This window comes from Phyllostomus discolor, chromosome 4 (genome assembly GCF_004126475.2).
Source record: "Phyllostomus discolor isolate MPI-MPIP mPhyDis1 chromosome 4, mPhyDis1.pri.v3, whole genome shotgun sequence".
In the NCBI taxonomy this organism is placed as follows: Eukaryota; Metazoa; Chordata; class Mammalia; order Chiroptera; family Phyllostomidae; genus Phyllostomus; species Phyllostomus discolor.
Window position 1 is genome coordinate 189421416 of NC_040906.2, and position 19969 is coordinate 189441384.

At 42.6% G+C, this 19969-nt stretch overlaps 1 protein-coding gene across 2 annotated transcripts in view; it reads left to right on the top strand.

Moving 5' to 3' along the window:
- The first annotated feature begins 702 nt into the window (after positions 1 to 702).
- The window catches only part of ECT2L (epithelial cell transforming 2 like), a 67308-nt gene continuing 48041 nt past the window's right edge, over positions 703 to 19969 (top strand). The window contains exons 1-4 of one of the 2 annotated variants that reach the window (XM_036024782.1): positions 703 to 2288; positions 2547 to 2700; positions 3224 to 3357; positions 4676 to 4788. In XM_036024782.1, the coding sequence (XP_035880675.1) occupies positions 3256 to 3357; positions 4676 to 4788 (215 nt within the window). In that variant the 5' untranslated portion in view covers positions 703 to 2288; positions 2547 to 2700; positions 3224 to 3255. The remainder of the gene's footprint in view (positions 2289 to 2546; positions 2701 to 3223; positions 3358 to 4675; positions 4789 to 19969) is intronic. The other variant, XM_036024781.1, reaches the window with a different exon arrangement.

The window sequence follows — 19969 nt, forward strand, 5'->3', positions numbered from 1 at the left end:
ATAGTAGTGATCAGAGGGGAAAGTTTCAACATTTCTCTACTAAATTTGATGTTTGCTATGTTTCCAAATATGTACTTATTTGGATTAGGAAGTTCCTTTCAAGGCATAGTTTGCTAAGATTTTTTGTTTTAATGGACGTTGAAGCTTATCAAATTTACTTTTTGTATCTATTGAGATTATCACATACTTTTCTTCTTTATTTTGTTAATATGAGAAGAACATTGATTCTGTAATATCAAACCAAATTCTCATTCCAAGAATAAATCCACTTTAGTGGTGATATATTACCTTTTTTATACATGTCAGGTTTGGTATTGATACTTTCATCAGAATATTTGCACCTATGTTTATAATAATAAACCTATAATATTCATCTTTTGTAAGGTCCTTGTTGAGTTTTGGTAACAAGGTTGTGCTGACTTCATAAAAGGATTTGGTAATAATTCCCACTTTTTCTGTTCTCTGGAAGATTTTGTTTAAGATTACTGTTATTTCTCCCCTAAATATATTTTTTAGGATTTTATTTATTTATTTTTAGAGAGAGGCTAAGGGAGGGAGAAAGGGAGAGAAACATTGATATGTGAGCTGCTTCTTGCATGTCCCCAACCAGGGACCTGGCCTACAACCCAGGCAGGTGCCCTGACTGGGAATCGAACTGGTGACCTTTCAGTTCATAGACCAGTGCTCGACCCACTGGGCCACACCAGCCAGGCCTCTCCTCTAAATGTTTGATAGATACAAATATTGGTCCAAGAGTAGGGTGCTACTATAATAAGAGCAACACATTTCAAATTATGTGACATTAACATCCAATCTCGTACCATGAATTGGTTATTGGACACTTGGAAAGATGGCAACCCATGCTATACAGTGGAAAAAAATTATAAAAGTATAGTCTTGAATATACTTTTATAAGGGTAAAGGGCATATTATGTACCTAATTAGCTTGTATTTTATGCAAAGAGTTAGAAGATTAATGTTATTAGAATGAGTTCATTACCACTGGCTGCATTTGCCAAAGTACTACAAGAAATAAAGGAGCTCAGAAAATATTTTGGCTGGTTTGTGAGCAGGAGTATAAAGAAATGTAGAGACAGCCAAAAAACTCAGGTACTTGCAAGGTTGGAAGGTGCAACTGATTCATAACTTCAATTAGTAAAGAAGCAACTGAAAAGGCATTTGATCAACTAAGTCTGCTTTAAAGTCTGCCTAGTGGGCAAGGGCCAAGTCCAGGGTGTGGCTGCCACACCCTTGTTAGGATCTCCAAATGGAACAAGATGGTGTCCAGCAAATACTGTCTCTTGCAAATATACCACAGGGAAGGTAAACTTCCAGTTTGGTCTTTCCTAAGGAAGACGGACAGGCTCAAAATGTTTGCAATTAATCTTAGAGAGAGAGAAATGTCTCTAAACAATTGTGGCATGTAGCACTACCTAGAATCAAGTACATAACTTGAGATAGATTTTGAGAGAGTGGTATGATCAGAGGAATCATGGACATGGTCTAAAAGAGAATGTGATGGTTTGAGACTAAGAATAATCACTGGGCCCCAGCCTTCTCCAGCAGGATTTCAGAATCGCTACGGATTAACTCTTTTATACATCATTCTTCTTTACAAATCAGGATATTTATTATAGTTATGCTTTCCCTGTTCCACCATTATATATATTGTATATAGGAGCTGGAGCCAGAAAACTTATCTTCTTAGTTCAGAGATCTCTAGGTCAACAGGGGCTATATCTGGATCTGTAGAGACTGCTATGAATCATGCATGCCACCTGGAATCTAAGTTAAAAATATTGATGAGATGGAACTTTTGGGTTGTCTCCCTTAAAAAGTGGGTGAATGTGCTCTGTGTGTGGGGAAAGAAGGAACTGGCCCAAAGGCTAAATTGTGGTGGACTGCGTTACTGTTTGTCTCTTATGTAATCCTCTCCCCTTGAGCGTAGGCTGGACCTAGTGACTTGTTTTTTCACTAATAGAATAGAGCAAAAATGATGGGCTATCACTTCTGTAATTCGGTTCCAGAGAGACCACAGCTTTTCTCTTGTGTGCCCTCTCCTGCTTTTCCACTCGCTCCCTCTGATGGGAGCCAGGTGCCCTTGAACCGCCCTGTGGAGAAGCCCATGTGGCACGGACAGCAAGGGAAGCCTCCAGCCAGCCAACAGCCAGTGAGACCCAAGGCCTCCCGTCCAACAGCCTGTGAGCAACTGAATCCTGCCCAGAGTCAGAAGAATGAGCTCCAAGTCCTTCAAATGACAGCACTTTATGAGAGACCTTGAAGCAGAGGTACCTGTTATGGATTTACTTGTGCCTCCCCAAGTTCATATGTTGAAACCCTACCCCCCCAACATGACAATATTTGGAGACAGAACTTATAAAGAGGTAATGAAAATTAAATGAGGTAAGGGTGGGGCCTTAATCCATTAAGACTAGTATCCTTATAAGGAGAGGAAGAGACACTAGATCTCTCTCTCTCCCTCCCTCTCTCTCTTTCTCTCTCTCTCTCTCTCTCAGCCCCTCCTTCCCAATTCTATGTGTACACAGAAGAAAGGTCTTGTGAGGACACAGTGAGAAGGTGGCCATTTACAAGTCAGGAAGAGAGGTCTCACCGGAAACCAGCCACGACAACACCTTGATCTTGGACTTCTGGCTTTCAGAACTGAGGAAAATAACATTTTTTTGTGGTTCAAGCCCCCAGGTCTGTGACGTTCTGCTATGGCAGCCCTAGTAGCCAAAGGTGGTGCTCCACTAAGCTCTGTCTAGATTCCTGACCCACAGGGACTCTGAGATAATAACAGTAATGCATTCGCTTAATTTTTTTCTCTGCATTCTCTTTGACTTGTATCCTCAAAAGATAGACAGGTAGAGTGGCACCTTTGTGCTCTTCAGAGTCTTGCTTTTCGGGGGGGTGGGGGGGGGAGGGGAAATAAAGTCTGTATTCCTGGCTGATACAGAATCATTCCAATTTCTAAGTCATTCTCCCAGCTGAGTGAAAACAGCTCTGGTTTAGATTCACGTTTGGGTGCAATGAGACAAGGGCAGAATGAATCACAATGACTTGGAGTCATGACATGAACTCCCTGTGTGTGTCTGTGTGGATTATCTTCCATGGATCTATATGTAAAGGAATTGCTGTAATTACATAATTTCTATAAGGACAATATTAATATACTGGATGTTTCTAGTTGATCTTAATTAAACATCTATTGAAATGAACCTAGTTTCTAGGACTGGAAGAAAATAATTTGCTGAAATGTCAGCTGGGAATTCTTCCAGAAAAACCCTGGAAATGGAGAGCTTCCACACAAGATTCAGTGCCTGGACGCCATTTAGCAACAAGTCTTTAAACAGACAGGTGAGTTTCATAGTCTAGAACAAAGCAAGTTTCCCTTGTGAGGCTGATTTTACTACAATATGTTGGGTTGCATGTCGCCATATGCTTTTTCTCAGGGGGGAAACACCTCTAAAGAATTTAGTTTTTGAATCATCTTAAAATAAACGTACATGTGCCTGCACCAAAGATGGTTTCTTCTCACCCCAGTCCCCAAATCCTACCTTATGGGGAGCTCCAGATCTGTGTCCCCTTTCCTCTGTACCTCCAGGGACAAAAGAGCAATCTCCAGAGCACACACTGTTTACTGTGACAGGGAAGACAGAAAAAGAAGTGCTTTGGTGGTGTGGAGAGAGTTAATGTACAGGGGTGGGCAAAGGTAGGTTAACAGCTGTGAGGACGTGAAACAGAGTTTATTCTTGTATTATTTCTTATTCATTATATTTATTTCTGTTATTTGTCTTATTACTATTGTTATTATTTCATATCCTTAGTTCCAATGTATCTTTTAGTGAATGATGGCTGGTAATTTAACTCACCCCTGTATAGATACACCTCTGTGTATTTCTTCAATCCTCTCTTCCCTCCTGTGCCAGCTGTGTGGTTCCATGGCCTGGGGATGTCCCCTTTGAAAGGTAGCCCAGGAAGTAGTCAGACCTTAATGGAGAAGCTGGCTGGGCCTGCAGAGCTCCTGAGGGTTAAGGCTGGCTCACAAAGGGAGGAGGCTCTGCAGGCCGGGACCTGAGCAATCAAGCCAGTGAGTTTGTACGTGTCATCTGAGCAAAGCTGGGCTGAAACCCAGGTGTGGGGGGGATGCTGGTTCCTGGCGTAGGTCTTTCCTGGAGACACGTCTAGCGATGGCTATGAGGCAATACTCATTAACTTTCATTTTGGCCGGTGCAGTGAAGATACAGGACTCTGAGTTCGTAAAATCAAACCTACTTCAAAGGGCCTTGTTTTCACAGTTCCATAAGGGTAGCCAGTTTGTGTTTTCAAGATGAAATATTTGGAATCTGTTTCCCCAGGCCATATGAGCTAAGGTAGAAACGAGAACCAGGATTCTTTACCTGTTTGTTTTGAAAGAGGCCTCCATGGGCCCCTGTGTAATTATATCTCCCACCCACCTTTCCCACCAGCCCACCTGGCAAGCCCGTGCTTGTCTGTATCTAAAAGTGGGTTAAGCTGGAGGGAGAGACCTCTACTAAGCATGTGAAAACGCTTTGTGACCTGTAAAGAGCTATGCAAATATGAGCCCTGAGGTTGTTAGACTGCCTTGAGGATTGCTAAGCAACTAAGAATAAATTCAGTTATACAGAAAACTGTCATTTTCCCCCCTCTATAGCTCTTTCAGGAAAGAGTTGCTCTTATAAGTCATTGGTTTGACCTCTGGACGAACAAGCAACGTCAAGAATTCTTATCCACGATATTTTTACAATGCACTAAATCACAATTAAGGTAAATGTGGCCTATTGATACAATTGTCATTGGTTCTTAAAGAAAATAAAGCGTAGTAAACTGTTTATATAACTCTTAAGGGGTTTTTTTCTCCTAGGGGGAAACACAAACAAACAAAGCCATCGATAGTTTAAGGTTTATAAACACTCTTCTGCTGCTGCTTCCTTGAGGGGAAATAGAACCTCTGGGGCTTTAATTTCTGCAGACCACAGGGAGGTATTTAATTTTTGCAAAAACTTGTAAAAAGTTTCAGCCAGTGAAGTTTTAACATTGCCCTAGTATATTAAATCCTCCTTGAAACTATGAGACACACAAGTACATCAAGTAGATATTGGATACATGGGTAGGCACTCCATAAAGATGGGTTACACGAATGGATGAATCTGAAAAGTATCTGAGAAATAACCGTGGTAACAGCATTTAGGAATATGGGCAAGACTTGTATAGCAGTGGTCCATGATTGTCAGTGGGCCCTTGTTCTTGCTCTTAACTTTCTCTCCTATTATGTCTACATTTTACTTTGAAATACTCCAGCAAAGATGGTGTGATATTCAAAGGTGTTGGCTGAAATACCAGGGGCAGCAAGTATTCTGATCAGGAATTAATACTAGCATTGTACTGGGAAGGTCATGGTCTCAGTTATCACCTGATACTTTGCTGATTAACATAGCAAATACCAGACAGTAGTTAGAATCAGAGCAACTAGTGGCTTGTCAACTTGTCAGGTGAATGTTACAATGGAGACTCTTTAGTGAAGCTAAAGATGTGGGACAGACCGGATATTCTAGAGAGCGCTGCAGGTGGATGCCTGGCTGTGGCTGAAGAATGCAGCCATGCTGATGGCAGGTGCTCGAAGGGATTGTTCCCTAGGTTTCATGACTGTTTCATGTCAGTCTGGGGGTTTCTGGTGGCCTGAGGTCAATGGTGATGGTCATGATGGAACCCCATTTCTTGAACTTGTACTGTTTCCTGTTGTTTCTCAACTGAGGGAAACTTTCACCCCAAAGTCAGAGAGCTGGGTTTTAAACCTGCAGAACAGACTGTGTGAACTGGTTTGGGGTTATTTGCCAAAGTGTTCATGGCTTTCGCTACAACCTGGTGGTGAGGTTGAGGGGACTTGGAACTTCTTAGGAAGCTGCCACGAAGTACTAGAGTGAGACCTGTGCAAGACCAAACTGGCTTATTTTAGCCGTAATACCTGCCTCCCACTTTTTCTTGCACCCTTCCCTGCCCATCTTTTTTGATGGGCCATTTCATCTCCCCTACCGACTCACTCATCTTCTCCATTGTGGGCTTTCGCCTGCACCTGTGGGCACACAGTGGGTTGTTAACCGACTGTATTTGATGAAGTCACTGGGTCACCAGGGGGAGACATATCTTCCTGGTTGTGTTGAAAAAGCTGCAAAAAAAAAAAAGCCTTAGAAAAATAGCTCTTCAGTCAACACTTAAAAAACAGGGAAGGGAACTTTTTATGGCAGGCATTGGCTAGGTTTTCTTTTGCTTCAACTTGACAGCTTTCAAGATAAGAAAATAAAAGACCAAACGCCATATCTATAATTGCTTTGTGGTGTAGTCTCATGTATCATAAATGAAGCAATTTTAGTTGCCAACACTAGAGGTCACTAGAGAACTGCTGGTATACTTTGAGGCTTATTAACACTAGGCCTGACATTTTGTCACTGGAAATCGCATCCTTTGTCTGATATCTGGATTCTTCTTTCTGTGGGGCAAGGATATGGAACTAATCTGTTCAGTGAAATCACTTTGCTTTGTGTCCCAGCAGCTGTATTTCTGCAGAGAGCTGTTTGTATTTCGTAGTCCCACAAAGCTGTGAGCACTTGTTCTGAGCCGCAGATTTTAGGGGAAGTTGCCTGTCCATTTTCAGATTCTGGTGTCTAGACCTGGCATCCTGAACCCATCTTTAATTTGCAGTGGTGGCTTCTGTTGTTTGATACCAGTCGGTTCTCTCTCCAAAGTCCAAATTAAGTCTTTCTTACCCACCTTCCTCCCCCTTTCTTTCAATCAGCCATTTCTTCTCTTCTACCGACGCCCACAGACCCCGCGTGTCCGCGTCTGATCCAACACGAACTGTGTTCAGTTTGGGTGAAGTCTTACAGCCCAACTCATTTTATTGTTTAGATTAAAGTTAGTTCAGTCAACTTCCTTTTAAACACCTTTATTCAGATATAAATCACGTATAATAACATCTCCCCCTTTAAAGTTCAACAGTTTCAGTAAATTCAGAGCTGTGCAACCATCACCACAATGGAAATTTAGACCATGGTCATTGCCCCCAAAGGACACCCCCACCCTGGAGCAGTCTCCTGTTCTCCAGCTCCCAGCACTGGGAAGCCACTAATCCACTTTCTGTTTCTATAAATTTGTCTTTTCTGGACTTTTCATATAAATGAGATCATACAATGTGTGCTCTTCTGTGACTGGCTACTGCCACGTATTATAATGCTCTCAAGGTTCAATAGTTTTGTAGGATGTATCAGCACTTCTTTTCTTTTTATTGCCAAATAATATTTCATGGTACAGATAGGCCATATTTTATTTATTCATTCATCAGTTGATGGGCATATAAGTTGCTTTTACATTCTGGCCACTTTGAATAATGCTGCTATGAACATTTGTGTACACATTTTTTTATATGGATGTACTTATGTCCTTTAGGCATATACCTAGGAATGGAATTTCTGGGTCAAATGGTGACAGGGCAATCAACTTTTAATAATTAAGTGTTTCTTTGGAATCATATTTACTCCTATAGCCCCCATTCCCCAATAACTCTGAATAAGGTTGTGAATAAATGGGAGATTTTAGCCTCCTTTGAATGCCTGAAATCTTTATATTTAAGCCAGTCTATATATTTGTGCAAAATACCTTGTTTTCAAACCGTTGTGTTAGATGCTTTGTTTGGTAATTTCTGGATAACATTGTTGTGCTCCAGGCGGTTAAAGCCGTGAAGCTTAAACAAGATATTGCCGTGCTGGTCAGAAATACGCTATCACAATTTCTGTAAAAGTTCCTTCTCAGTCTCTATGACACATATTTAAACACCAAAGATGTTCCTTTCCTAATAAATATTTCATAGTGTTACCATTTAAGATTTCCTCAACAGAGTTTTATGATGTTTAAGACAGCTTCCAAAGGCCCAGCTTCTGAGACCATCCCTTGGGCAAATTCCCCCTCGCACCTCACCTGAAACGCCCCTTCTCCTGGGCAGCCCTCCCGGCTCATGTTTCACCCCCAGCAATTTTTATGAACCTCCGTCATGGCGTTTCCTCCAGTAAGTACATTGTGCTTTTGTGGTCACATGTCTAATGGTTTCCAGTGTGTTGTCCCCCTGCCACTTGGCTGGGCTCACCTTTCTTGTGACTCCTTAAAGGAAACTGGGCTGTTTGTGGCTGTCGCACTTGGACAGACCTATGAGAAGCTTGCACCTGCCACACTGGTGACACTGGTGAGACCGGTTTCAAATGGCCTCCGCTCTGTCCCAGGGAACGCCCCACACAAAGGCCTTTCAGTCCAGGGCTGGAGCTGTTCAAACTTGTAGCTTTGCGTGGTGGGTGGGGCCACAGTCATGTAAAATCATTTCCCAGAGATGGACGGATTGTGTGTGTGTGTGTGTGTGAGTCAGGCGGAGAGGGAGGTAATGATCAGTGAAAGAGTCACTTTCCTCAGATGTCTCCCTCAGAGCCAACTGGCCATGGGGTTGGAGGGGAGAGAGGCCACCAACCCATGTGCAGTTAAGAAAGTTTCACACACACCCCCACCCCCACTTCAGTACACCCACCCTACCTCCCATGCTGCCCTGGGAGGGCTCAGCTGAGGGTGTGTGTCTGAGCTGGGAACCGTGAGGAAATCTTGCAGACAACACAATTCTAGGTTAACTTTGAACGCAGAACAGCTACATCACTGTGAATGACCGAGCGTCCACTGGAGAGAAGACTCCTGTGTGGAGGCAATGGGCGGAGAGGGGAGGAAGCAGGGACACACTGGGTTTCTAAATGTCTCACACGGTCTTGAAATTCGAGTCATCTCCACTCTTCCCTCCCTTCAGCTTGTGGTCTGGACATGTTCCTGTCCTTGCACAGAACTCCCGTGGTCATGGGCAGTCATGTGAACTGTTAGCATTTCTTGTTTGGGCAGGGGGTGTTAGAGGTGGATAAAGCTGAGAAAGAAGACCCTTGAGTGCAAAAGAAAAGGAGAACCGCAATTAAAAACCCAAAGCCGTGTAATTGGGTGGGGATGGGGACAGCAGGAGAGTGTGGATGGTGAGGAGTTCATTGGCCTGTATTAGGCAAACCCATGCCCTTGAAGTTCTCACTTCCATTTTGTAAATGGCGTCTCTCTGCTTAATAAGGTGTAACATACCTTTGTAGCACTTGGCGCCACCTGACATGATGTTATACTCAGTACTTGTTGGTTTACTTACCATCCGCCTGCCCACAACAAGTGAGAACTCCTGGTGACTGTGTGTCCGAGCACTTAGAGCAACACCGGGTACACAGGAGCCCCTCAGAAGATGCTTGTTGAATGAGGAATGAAGATGTCTAAAGCACTCCTGTCACAACAATAACAAGGAGGTAATCAGAAAGAAATTGTCACCTGATAGTTCTCAGGAGGAAAACATTTTTCAAGATCCTACAAGTTTTTGAATAGAGGTGATTACTAATACTTTGCTTCATTCAAGACTTTCCACCATTTAATTAATTCAAGACCCCTATTAAAGCAAATCCAAAAGGAATTATGCACAGCAGTAAAAGCTAAGGGTGTCGTGCCACGCGGCTCCCGGGGCTGCTGTCTCACACTGTCATCTGAGGGAAGGGCACCTCTTGCAGTTCGTCGCACAACTTCCCAAATGCAGCAGCCCAGGCAGTACTACCAGCCATTCGTAAAATACATGGTATTAGCTTCCAGATCTACCAAGCAGAGAATTCGGGGTGGGAAATGGAGACGAGGTTTCAAGGGACTGTCTGTCTGCATTGCGTATTTAATAATCTTGTAAGGAGGTATCCAGGAGGGCTGCAGCAGAATTAGTGTTGAAGTGGCCGCCTGGAGACCTCAATGGCCCGGCAGGTCTGAGAAGCCCCGTAGCGTGCCCGCTTGTAGCCCCTGGTATGCATTAGCGATGTTTGTCATCTTTCCTCCCACTCTCTCTGTTATTCTTTTGATTTCATGGTCAGGATGCATCCAGGGGAAAAGAACAGAAGTGCAGTTCAAAGAACCTTGAGAAGGCATGTGAGTTGACTGATGTAAGGTTTGTCTAGCTGCAGGCTGGGCTGGATACTTGGAATCAAACAATCTTACTAGGTCCCTCCCTCCCTCCCTCCCCCTCTATCTCTCCCTCCCCGTCTCTTTCTCTCTCTTATCTCAGCTCGGCTTCCCTGTCTTTGTTGTATATAACTAAAAAGATAAGTGCAAGGCTGTTAATTAGGAAATTATACATTTGTATTAGGGATAATAAAAAATAACCCTGGATAAAAAGATGTTTCATGTTCAAAAATGCCAGTTCAATCCAAATTAATTTTTGAGTTCAATTCAATCTCTGCTCAAATCCCCAAATGGAATTTCCTTATGGACCTTGAGAAACTGATTTTAAAGCTATTTCTAGAAAAGAAAATGGACAATGGTTAAGAAAAATTTAAATATAAAGAAAAAATGAGAAACAGTAGCACTGCCAGATAATAAAACCACTTTTATCCACTTAATAAATACCCCTTACAACCCAGCAATTCTATTTCTGAGTATTTATTTTGGATAGATAAGAAAACAAAAACACTAATTTGAAAAGATATATGCACCCCTATATTCACTGTAGAATTATTTTAAATTGCCAAGATATGAAACAACCTAAGTGTCCATTAATAGATGAATAGATAAATAAAGATGTGATATATACATACATGTATTTTTTCAATGGAATGTTCATCAGCAATATAAAAGAGTGAAATCTTGCCTTTTGTGACAACATGGATGGACCTAGAGAATACTGAGCTAATTGAAATAAGTCATATAGAGAAAAACAAAGGCCATATGATTTCATGTGCATGTGGAATCTTAAAAAAGACAAAATAAATGAACAAAAACAACAACAAAGAAAAACAGAAACAGACTCAGATACAGAGAACAAACTTATGGTTGCCGGAGGAGGGGGTGGGGGGGCGGAGATGAGTGAAAAAGGTGTAGGAAGAAGAATAGGCACACATTTCGAGTTATAAAATAAATAAACCATGAGGATGTAGTATAAAACACAGGAAATGGAGTCGATAAAATTATAAGTTTGCATGGTGATAGATGGTTAATAGACTTACTGTGTAAAGTATGTAAATGTCAAATCACTACATTGTACAACTGAAACTAATACAATATTGTATGCCAACAAAACATTGATAAAGAAAACTTTAAAAACATTTTAGGACTTACTGTAAAAAGTAAAATAAAAGAACCTTAAAAATTAAAATAAAAAAGAAGAAATACCCCCAAGTGGTATCTTAAATGTGAAGAGGAGCAGGACGGAGATGAATAAGAGCGGTGAAGGACGGGGGCTGATGTCTGCAAGGTTGGACTGGTCACACACGTAGGCAGCTGCCTCGATCTTTCCTCTTCTTCCTTCAATGCCTCTAGTGGGCTGGTCGCTGTGGATAACCCACCTGCTCATGCCATCCCCCGATTCCTCTCCCTCTTCCTGACAGCAGCCCTGTTTGACCCCAGGTATCACGTGTGGCAGAGGTGACTGATCACCTTGCCCCACAAAGGGTTAGAGTCAGGGTTAGACAGAATCATGTTAATTCCATCCCTTTTGGCGGTGTCTGGTTTAGGAAACAGTGTGTATATATTAATTCTGCCCAGGGAGATGTATGAGAGTGGCTGCAAGAGAGCTACTGGCAGCATTTTTTCATTCTCAAAGGGACTTAAATGGGGACATGAGGAAGGGACATGGCCTCTTCCAACCACCGAGCCTGTGGCCGCTGTTGTGTGAGAGTTATGCTCAGACTAGTCAGTCATTTGGGAGCCATCTCAGAGGATAATCCTGAGGACCAAAGCAAACTGTTGAGCACATCAGATATGGAAGTACTTTGGCCCTTGATGACGTCATGGAGTTCTTGACTTCACTGGCCCTGGAGCTGCCCTGATTTTCCTTCTTTTTTAAGAAAAGTGAAAGGAAAGACCATATATGATAAACCCACAGCCAGTATCATACTCAGTGGGCATACCTAAGTATTTTTCTTAAGATGGGGAACAAGACTGGGATGTCCATTTCACCACTTTTATTCAGCGTAGTACTGGAAGTCCTCACCACGGTGATCAGACAAGAAGAAGAAATAAAAGGTGTACAAATTGGAATAGAGGAAGTAAAACTGTCACTATTTGCAGATGACATGATACTGTATATAGAGAATCCTAAATATGCCACCAAAAAACTACTAGAACTGATAAATGAATTCAGTAAGGTAACAGGATAGAAGATAAATATCCAGAAATTGGTTGTATTTTTATATACCAGTAATAAACTCTCAGAAAGAGAAACAAAGAAAACAATCCCCTTGGGGTGGTAAACACACAGTACAATGTACAGATGATGTGTTGTAGAATTGTATATCTGAAACCTATATAATGTCATTAACCAATGTCACTCTAATAAATTCAATAAAAAATTTTTAAAAAATCAATCAACCCTATTTACAATTGCATCAAAAATATCCATGTAGGAATAAATTTAATCAAGGATGTAAAAGACCTGTACTCAGAAAACTGGAAGACACTGAAGAAAGAAATTAAAGCAGATACAAGTAAGTGGAAGCATAAACTGTGCTCAGGGGTAAGAAGAATTAAAATGTCCATACTATCCCAAAGCAATTTATATTCAACACAATTCTTATCAAGATACCAAAGATGTATTTCACAGAACTAGAATATTCCAAAAATTTATGTGAAACCACAAAAGACCCTGAATAGCCACATCAATCTTGAGAAAGAAGAACAAAGTTGGAGGAATTACGCTACCTGATAACAAACTACACTACAAGGCCATAGTAATCAAAACAGCCTGGTACTGGCATAAAAACAGACACAAAGATCAACAGAACAGAATGGAGAGCTCAGCAATAAACCCATGCCTTTGTGGTTAATTAATATTTGACAAAGGAGGCAAAAACATACAATAGGGCAATGACAGTCTATTCAATAAATGAGGTTAGGAAAATTTGACAGATAACATGCAAAAAATAAAGCTAGACCACCTTACACCATTCATAGAATAAACTCAAAATGGATTAAAGGCTTAAATGTTAGACTTAAAACCATAAAAATGCTAGAAAACACAGGCAGTAAAATCTTGGACCTTTCTTGTAGCACTATATTTTTTCTGTTATATCTCCTTGGGGAAGGGAAACAAAAGAAAAACAAATGGGACTACATCAAACTAAAAAGTTTTGTTTTAATTTTTTAAAAAATACATTTATTGATTTTGAGATACAAAGGGAGAGAAAAAGAAACATGCAGTGTAACCGAGAAACATCTATGGGTTACCTCCCATATGCACCCCAACTGGGGATCAAACCTGCAACCTAGGTATGTGCCCTGACCAGGAATTAATTCCCCAACTAACTGAGCCACACCAGCAAGGGCCAAAGTAAAAAGGTTTTGTACAGCAAAGGATACCATCATCGAAATGAAAAGACAACCCACTGAATGGGAAAACATGTTCTCCAATGATGACAAAAGGTTAATATTTAAAATTTATAAATAATTTATCAGCCCTGGCTGGTGTGGCTCAGTGGATTGAGTGGTGACCTATGAACCAAAGGGTCACCGGTTTGATTCCCAGTCTAGGGCACATGCCTGGGTTATGGGCCATGTCTCCAGTAGGAGATGTGTGAGAGGCAACCACACATTGATGTTTCTCTCCCTCTCTTTCTCCCTTCCCCTCTCTAAAAATAAACAAAATCTTGAAAAAAAGAATTTGTACAATGCAACACCAAAAAAATCCCCCAAACAATTTAATAAAAAAATGACCAAAGGATGTAAATAAACACTTATCCAAAGAGGATATACAGATGGCCAATAGACACACAAAAAGATGCTCAATATCACTAATCATCAGGAAAATGCAAATTAAAACCACAATGAGATATCACCTCATACCTGTCAGAATGGTTGTCACCAATAACTCAACAAACAAGTGCTGGAGAGGACGTGGAAAAAGGGGAACCCTAGTGCACTGCTGGTGGGGATGAAGAGTGGTACAGCCACTGTGGAAAGCAGTGTGAAGTTTCATCAAAAAATTAAAAGCGGAACTGCTTTATGACCCAGGGATTCCACTTCCGGCAATATATCTGAAGAAACCTGAAACACTGGTTTGAAAGACTATATACACCCCTGTGTTCACTGCAGTGTTATTTACAATCGCCAAGATTTGGAAGCAGCCCAGGTGTCCATCCACAGAGGAGTGGATGAAAACTGTGGCACATTCACACAGTGGAATACTGCTTGGTGGCAAAAAAGAAGGAAATCTTACCTTTTGCAACAGCATAGATGGACCTAGAGAGCATTAAGTGAAATAAGCCAGTCAGAGAAAGACAAATACCATATGATCTTAGATGTGGAATGTAATGAACAAAATAAACAAACAAAATAGAAACAGACTCATAGACAAAGAAAACTGACAGCTGTCAGAGGGGAGGGGAGCTAGGGGACTGGGTGAAAAAGGTGAAAGAATTAAGAAAAAAAATCATAGACACAGACAACAGTATGGAGATTACCAGAGGGAAAGGTGGGGTGAGGGGAGGTAGATGGGGGTAAAGGGGGATAAATGGTGATGGAAGGAGGTTTGACTTTGGGCGGTGAACACACAGTACAATACACAGATGATGTATTATAGAAATGTATGCCTGAAACCTATACAATTTTGTTAACCAATGTCACTCCAGTAAATTCAATGAAATTCTTTTTAAACGAAAGGAGGATAAACAGGTTTTGAAATGGTCTATAATAGTCCATTTACCTAGTTGTCACTTCTCTGGTCACACAGGGGGTCCAACCTTCTGGTGTCTCTGGGCCACACTGGAAGAAGGGTTGTCTTGGGCCACACAGTAAATACATTGCCACATGTAATCACAAAAAAAAATCTCAAAATGTTTTAAGTAAATGTATGATTTTGCGGTGGGCCACATTCATAGCCATCCTGGGCTGCATGCAGTGTGCAGGCCACAGGTTGGGCACCCCTAGAAACTAGCTGAGAACCAGCCAAATTTGGAAAAACAAGAAAGTATTTAGCAGTCAGACAGATGTCTTTCACACACTGCAGAGAGCCTTTCAGCCCTCAGTCAGAGTCTAAATCGTTAATTAATTCAGGGCTTTAAAAGGAGTTATATATGCTCTTAAAACCACCACACCTACATCCAGCCCTCTGTACCTGACTTTGGAATCAGCATCTGGAGCTGCCAGACTGCCTCTTCCACCAGCGGGCGCTCAAGTTCACCGACGTTGAGAAGGGGTGGGCCCATCGGAATCACTTGGAGTTTGTGAAAACACAGATTATGAGTTTCGCTCCATAGAGATGTTGGTTCATCACACCTGGAATGGGGCCAAGGAAGCTGTTTTTACCACGTTCCCAGCGTGAGGTGGTGAACGCTCAAGTGTAAGGCACAAGGCCTAGGCGACCTGAAGTCCCCAAGGCTTCTTCCACCTCTGGATTCTACTCCGCCTGGGAGGCCGAAACACGGACCACGTGAGTGTCCCGTCCCTCCTGTCCGCAGTGCAGTGAAACAAAATTATTGGTTCAGGTTCTGTGGGTGCCTTTTTCATCTTTTGCTTGTGGTGCTACTTGATGCTTTTACAACGTGTTTCATTGTAAGCGACATTAAACTTGACACACATGAGAAAGGACATACTTGACTCTCACATAACAGAAAAATCCAGAGGTAGGCCTGGCTACAGTTAAAGCCTGATCCTGAGGTTCAGTAATAAAACCAACACCTTGTTTCTCATTGTCCCTCTGTGCTGCCCTCGGCAGCCTTGGCTTCATTTATTACACTTCCCCCATGATGCCCCAAAGAGAAAGTGTTTGTTTGTGCTTTACTCTGATTGGACTAGTTTAGGTCCACGCCCACTTCCGACTAAGAGCTGCGGCCAGGGGACTGGCCCACAGGACCTGACTCAGCCTTCATCAGGCGCTTTGTGGGGGCAGGGATGGAGCCAGCTTCTCAGAAGCACATGGACACCCGAATTGAGATTATTTTGACCTAAAGAAGGGGAGGTAAATGATCAGTGGCAAAAGCTAAAGTCTATTCATCCATCCTTCGACAAATACTGAGTGCCTGCTGTCTCCTAGGCATAGTTCTGACCGCACAGGACTCAACACTGAACAGTGTGAAAGGCAGACCTGCCGTCTGAAGTTCATATTTCTGTAGGCTAAACTTGTTGTAAAATAGAAAAAGGGGGGCTGTCAGTGCCTGTTATTGGATATTTGACAGTGCAAGTTAACATCGCTGTAAATATTTTGGGGTGTTTTCCACGTCTCAGAAGTTAGAGCAGCGTGGTAGACTAAATAATGGCCTCCAAGTGTGTCCCCGTCCTAACCCCTGGAATTTGTGGATTTACCTTATACGGCGAAGGGACTATGCAGATGTGATGAAGGACTGTGAGATGGGGCGATCGTCCTGCATTATCGGGACTCAGTGGTCCTGACAAGGGATGCAAAAGACATCAGAGTCAGAGAGAAAGTGTGATAATGACGCAGCAGAAGGGGGAAAGAGAGAGGAAGGGGGAGGGAGAGAGAGAGTTGAAGATCCTATGCCGCAGGCTTTGAAGGTGGGCCTGAAAAAGGCAAGGAAACAGAGTCTCCCCTCAGAGCCCCCAGAAGGGCCCCGTCCCGCCAACACCTTGGCTGTAGCCCAGTGAACCTGATTTCACTCTTCCGACCTCCAGAGCTGAGAGGATAAATTCACACTGCTGTAAGCCCCTAACTTGGTGGTCACTGGTTACAGTGACAGCAGGAGGTGAAGGCATGCAGTGATTTTCTCTTTTTTCAACTTTCATTATTTTCCTTCTTTCTTCTAATTTACACACATTTCTTTAGCCCTTTTCCAAATTGTAAGCACCCTACTAGGTGCTGAGACAGAGCAGCAGATAAGACAGCCACCATGTCCTCCTCGTTCATGGGACTTACAGTCCAGCGGAGGAGACAGACTTTCAATGGTGAGTCTGAGAGAGGACTGAGCTGGAGAACCAACAAGAATGGAAACACAGAAACAGTGCTTGGTTTGCTCGGCAGGACACATCCAGTGTAGAGGGTGTCAGTGTTGGCAAAGGATACGAGGGGGCATGAAACGGGGAGTGCTCAGTGGGCGGCAGCATCCTTGCATAGGGCAGTGTTTGGGTGGCAGGAACGGTCAGCCTGACACGGAGGGGGGTTGTGGCATCACCCCAGAAATATCGCCCTAAAGACCCATTATCAGCTTATGTGATTATCTATATTGTTGCAAAAAACAGCTTTTCACCAGTCACATGACTTGGATCCAGACAAAGCTGCTCGCTCCTCCCCCAGCACCATGTCTCTTCATCGGCCTCCGTCCTGTAATAACTGGGAAAGCGATGCTGCCACGGTGCAGCAATGGCAGGTCTGCGTGCATGCATCGCTCTCCATGTTCCACAATCTGGGTCTGGCCTGGCCAGCTTGACAGATATCTAGTAAATAGCTACGACTGTGCTGAGAGCCAGAGGAAAAGTAATGGGGACCTCACCTAGTCCAGGGAGTGGGGAAAGCTTTGTCTGAGGATTTGGCTGGAGGTTGAAGATAGAGTAAAAGTTAGACAAGCAAAGATTGGAGAACATGTGTCCACCTAGAGGGAACAAGATGAAGCCTTAGTTGTTTTTGTCTGTTTAGTAGTAATACCAGGACTTTAGAAAAAGGTTTTATTTATTTATCTTTAGAAAGAAGGGAAGAGAGGAAGAAAGGGAAAGAAAGAGATGTGAAAGAAAAACATTAATCAGTTGCCTGACCCAGGACTGAACCCACAACCCAGGCATGTGCCCTGACCAGGAATCAAACCGGTAACCTTTCTGCTTTATGGGACAGTGCCTAACCAACTGAGCCATACTGGTCAGGGTAATACCAGGCTTTTGAAGAAGCATTGGAAAATTGGAATAAACTAAAAGAATACAATACCAATCACTCATAATCCCACCATCCAGATGCAACCTAATTTTTGTGCATATGCATATCCTTCCATATAATATGAATTGGAATATACAAAATATTTTAAATCTTTCAAAAAAACCTCTTCAGTTTCCCTTCCTTATGGCTATGCTCTTTTATTTTTTAAAGATTTAGTTAACTTATTTTTAGAGAGAGGGGAAGGGATGGAGAAAGAGGGAGAGAAACATCGATATATGGTTGCTTCTTGCATGCCCCTGGCTGGGGACCTGGCCTGCAAACCAGACATGTGCCCTGACTGGGAATTGAACCAGCCATCCTTTGGTTCGCAGACTGGTGCTCAATCCACTGAGCCACACCAGCCAGAGAGTGTGCTCTTTTATTCACTGAAGACTTTAGCATCTGGTTCTCCATTTCCTTTATACCCCAATCCTGGTCATTATTCTGTGTCATGTGGGCATCCGCATGGAAACCCATCTAATACAGACCCTTGCCAGGCTACATACAGAGTGTTTGTAAAGCAACCAGACAAGACTGAGAGGTACTTAGGCACCTAGAGACAGGTACCTTGGCCCAACTCCCTCACGCCTCTCCAGGCCACCTCTCCGTGCTGTTCTCCTATTCATTTTCATCACGGTTTTGGCAGCTTCTTTCCAATTCTTATCAGAAACTTAAGAGCAGAGAATTAGATTCAAGTCCCATATTACCAAGCCTTGTTATTTTTGCAAAGTACACATTGTACATTCAGTGGCACACTGCAAAGTATTATCATGAATTATTTAAATGAAGCTATCCTTGTCACAATAAACAAGCAACACACATTTTGTTCGTTGTCTCCTTCCATGTTGTTATTTTTCTTCACAGATTTCTTACTTTGCAACATTAAGTAAAATGCAATGAGCCACAGTGTCATTACTGCAAACTACCCTGCTTTTGCCGCTCACGTAATGATTTTTTTTAATGTGACTGAAGCATTTTCTCTTCTTCTTGCCTCAGACTCATTATACTTGAATGTGTCCTTGTAGCTGTGCAGACAAGGGACAAATATAAAACATGTATAATTGAGATTTTCTTTAAAAAGTAACCCAGACTCAATGCTTCTCTTCTGCTCTGCTGGTATGGAACAGGAGAGGCTGGGGGCGGGAAGGGAGATGGGGACAAAAACTCCGAAGATACTGAGACCCATCTTTTTTAAAAAGAGGCTGAAAACGTTCTTGTTTTGCATCTTCTTCTTCTTTTTTTTTTTTTTAGGATTTTTTTTAAATTTTTAGACAGAAGGGAAGGGAGGGAGAAAGACAGGAAGAGAAACATCAATGTGTGGTTGCCGCTTACATGCCCCCTATGGGGGACCTGGCCCACAACCCAGGCATGAGCCCTGACTGGGAATCGAACCAGCTAACCCTTTGTTCACAGGCTCGGTGCTCAATCCACTGAGCCACACTAGCCAGGGCTGCATCTTCTTGTATTGATCTGTTTTGTGATTCTAAATGAGAGAAAATTGTCCATCAGGGGCCAGTAAAATGACTGTGAAGCCTGCCTCTGACAGCGATGAATTAGGTCAGGGATTTGAGATGCACTGTTCTCAGTGTTGGCACAGGCTCACTCAGCCTGATTGTTAACCTCTGTCAACACTGAGGAGGTTCCCCCGGTGGCATTTCTGTGTGTGGACACTACACGCTGCCAGGACAGGCACAAGTCCATTCTTTGCCCCTCTGCTTATATCACACACACACACACACACACACACACGCGCAAACACTCACCCATTCCCCAGACTGACGTGCCAAAGCTTCATCTCAGACCACTCTGTTTGTCTCCAGTTGTGAGAAGGCTGCCTGGGCAGCACTCAAGAGGGAGCAGTGACTTAGAGCCAGGGGGGTAGAAACACAGAAAAGAACAGGCAACCATTAAACCTTGGAGCTAAAGTAGGTAGCCTCTTCTTTAAAAAAAAAAAAAAAACTTTTTTTGTTTTGCAATAATTTTTAACTTCCAGAAAAGTTGCAAAAATAGTATAAA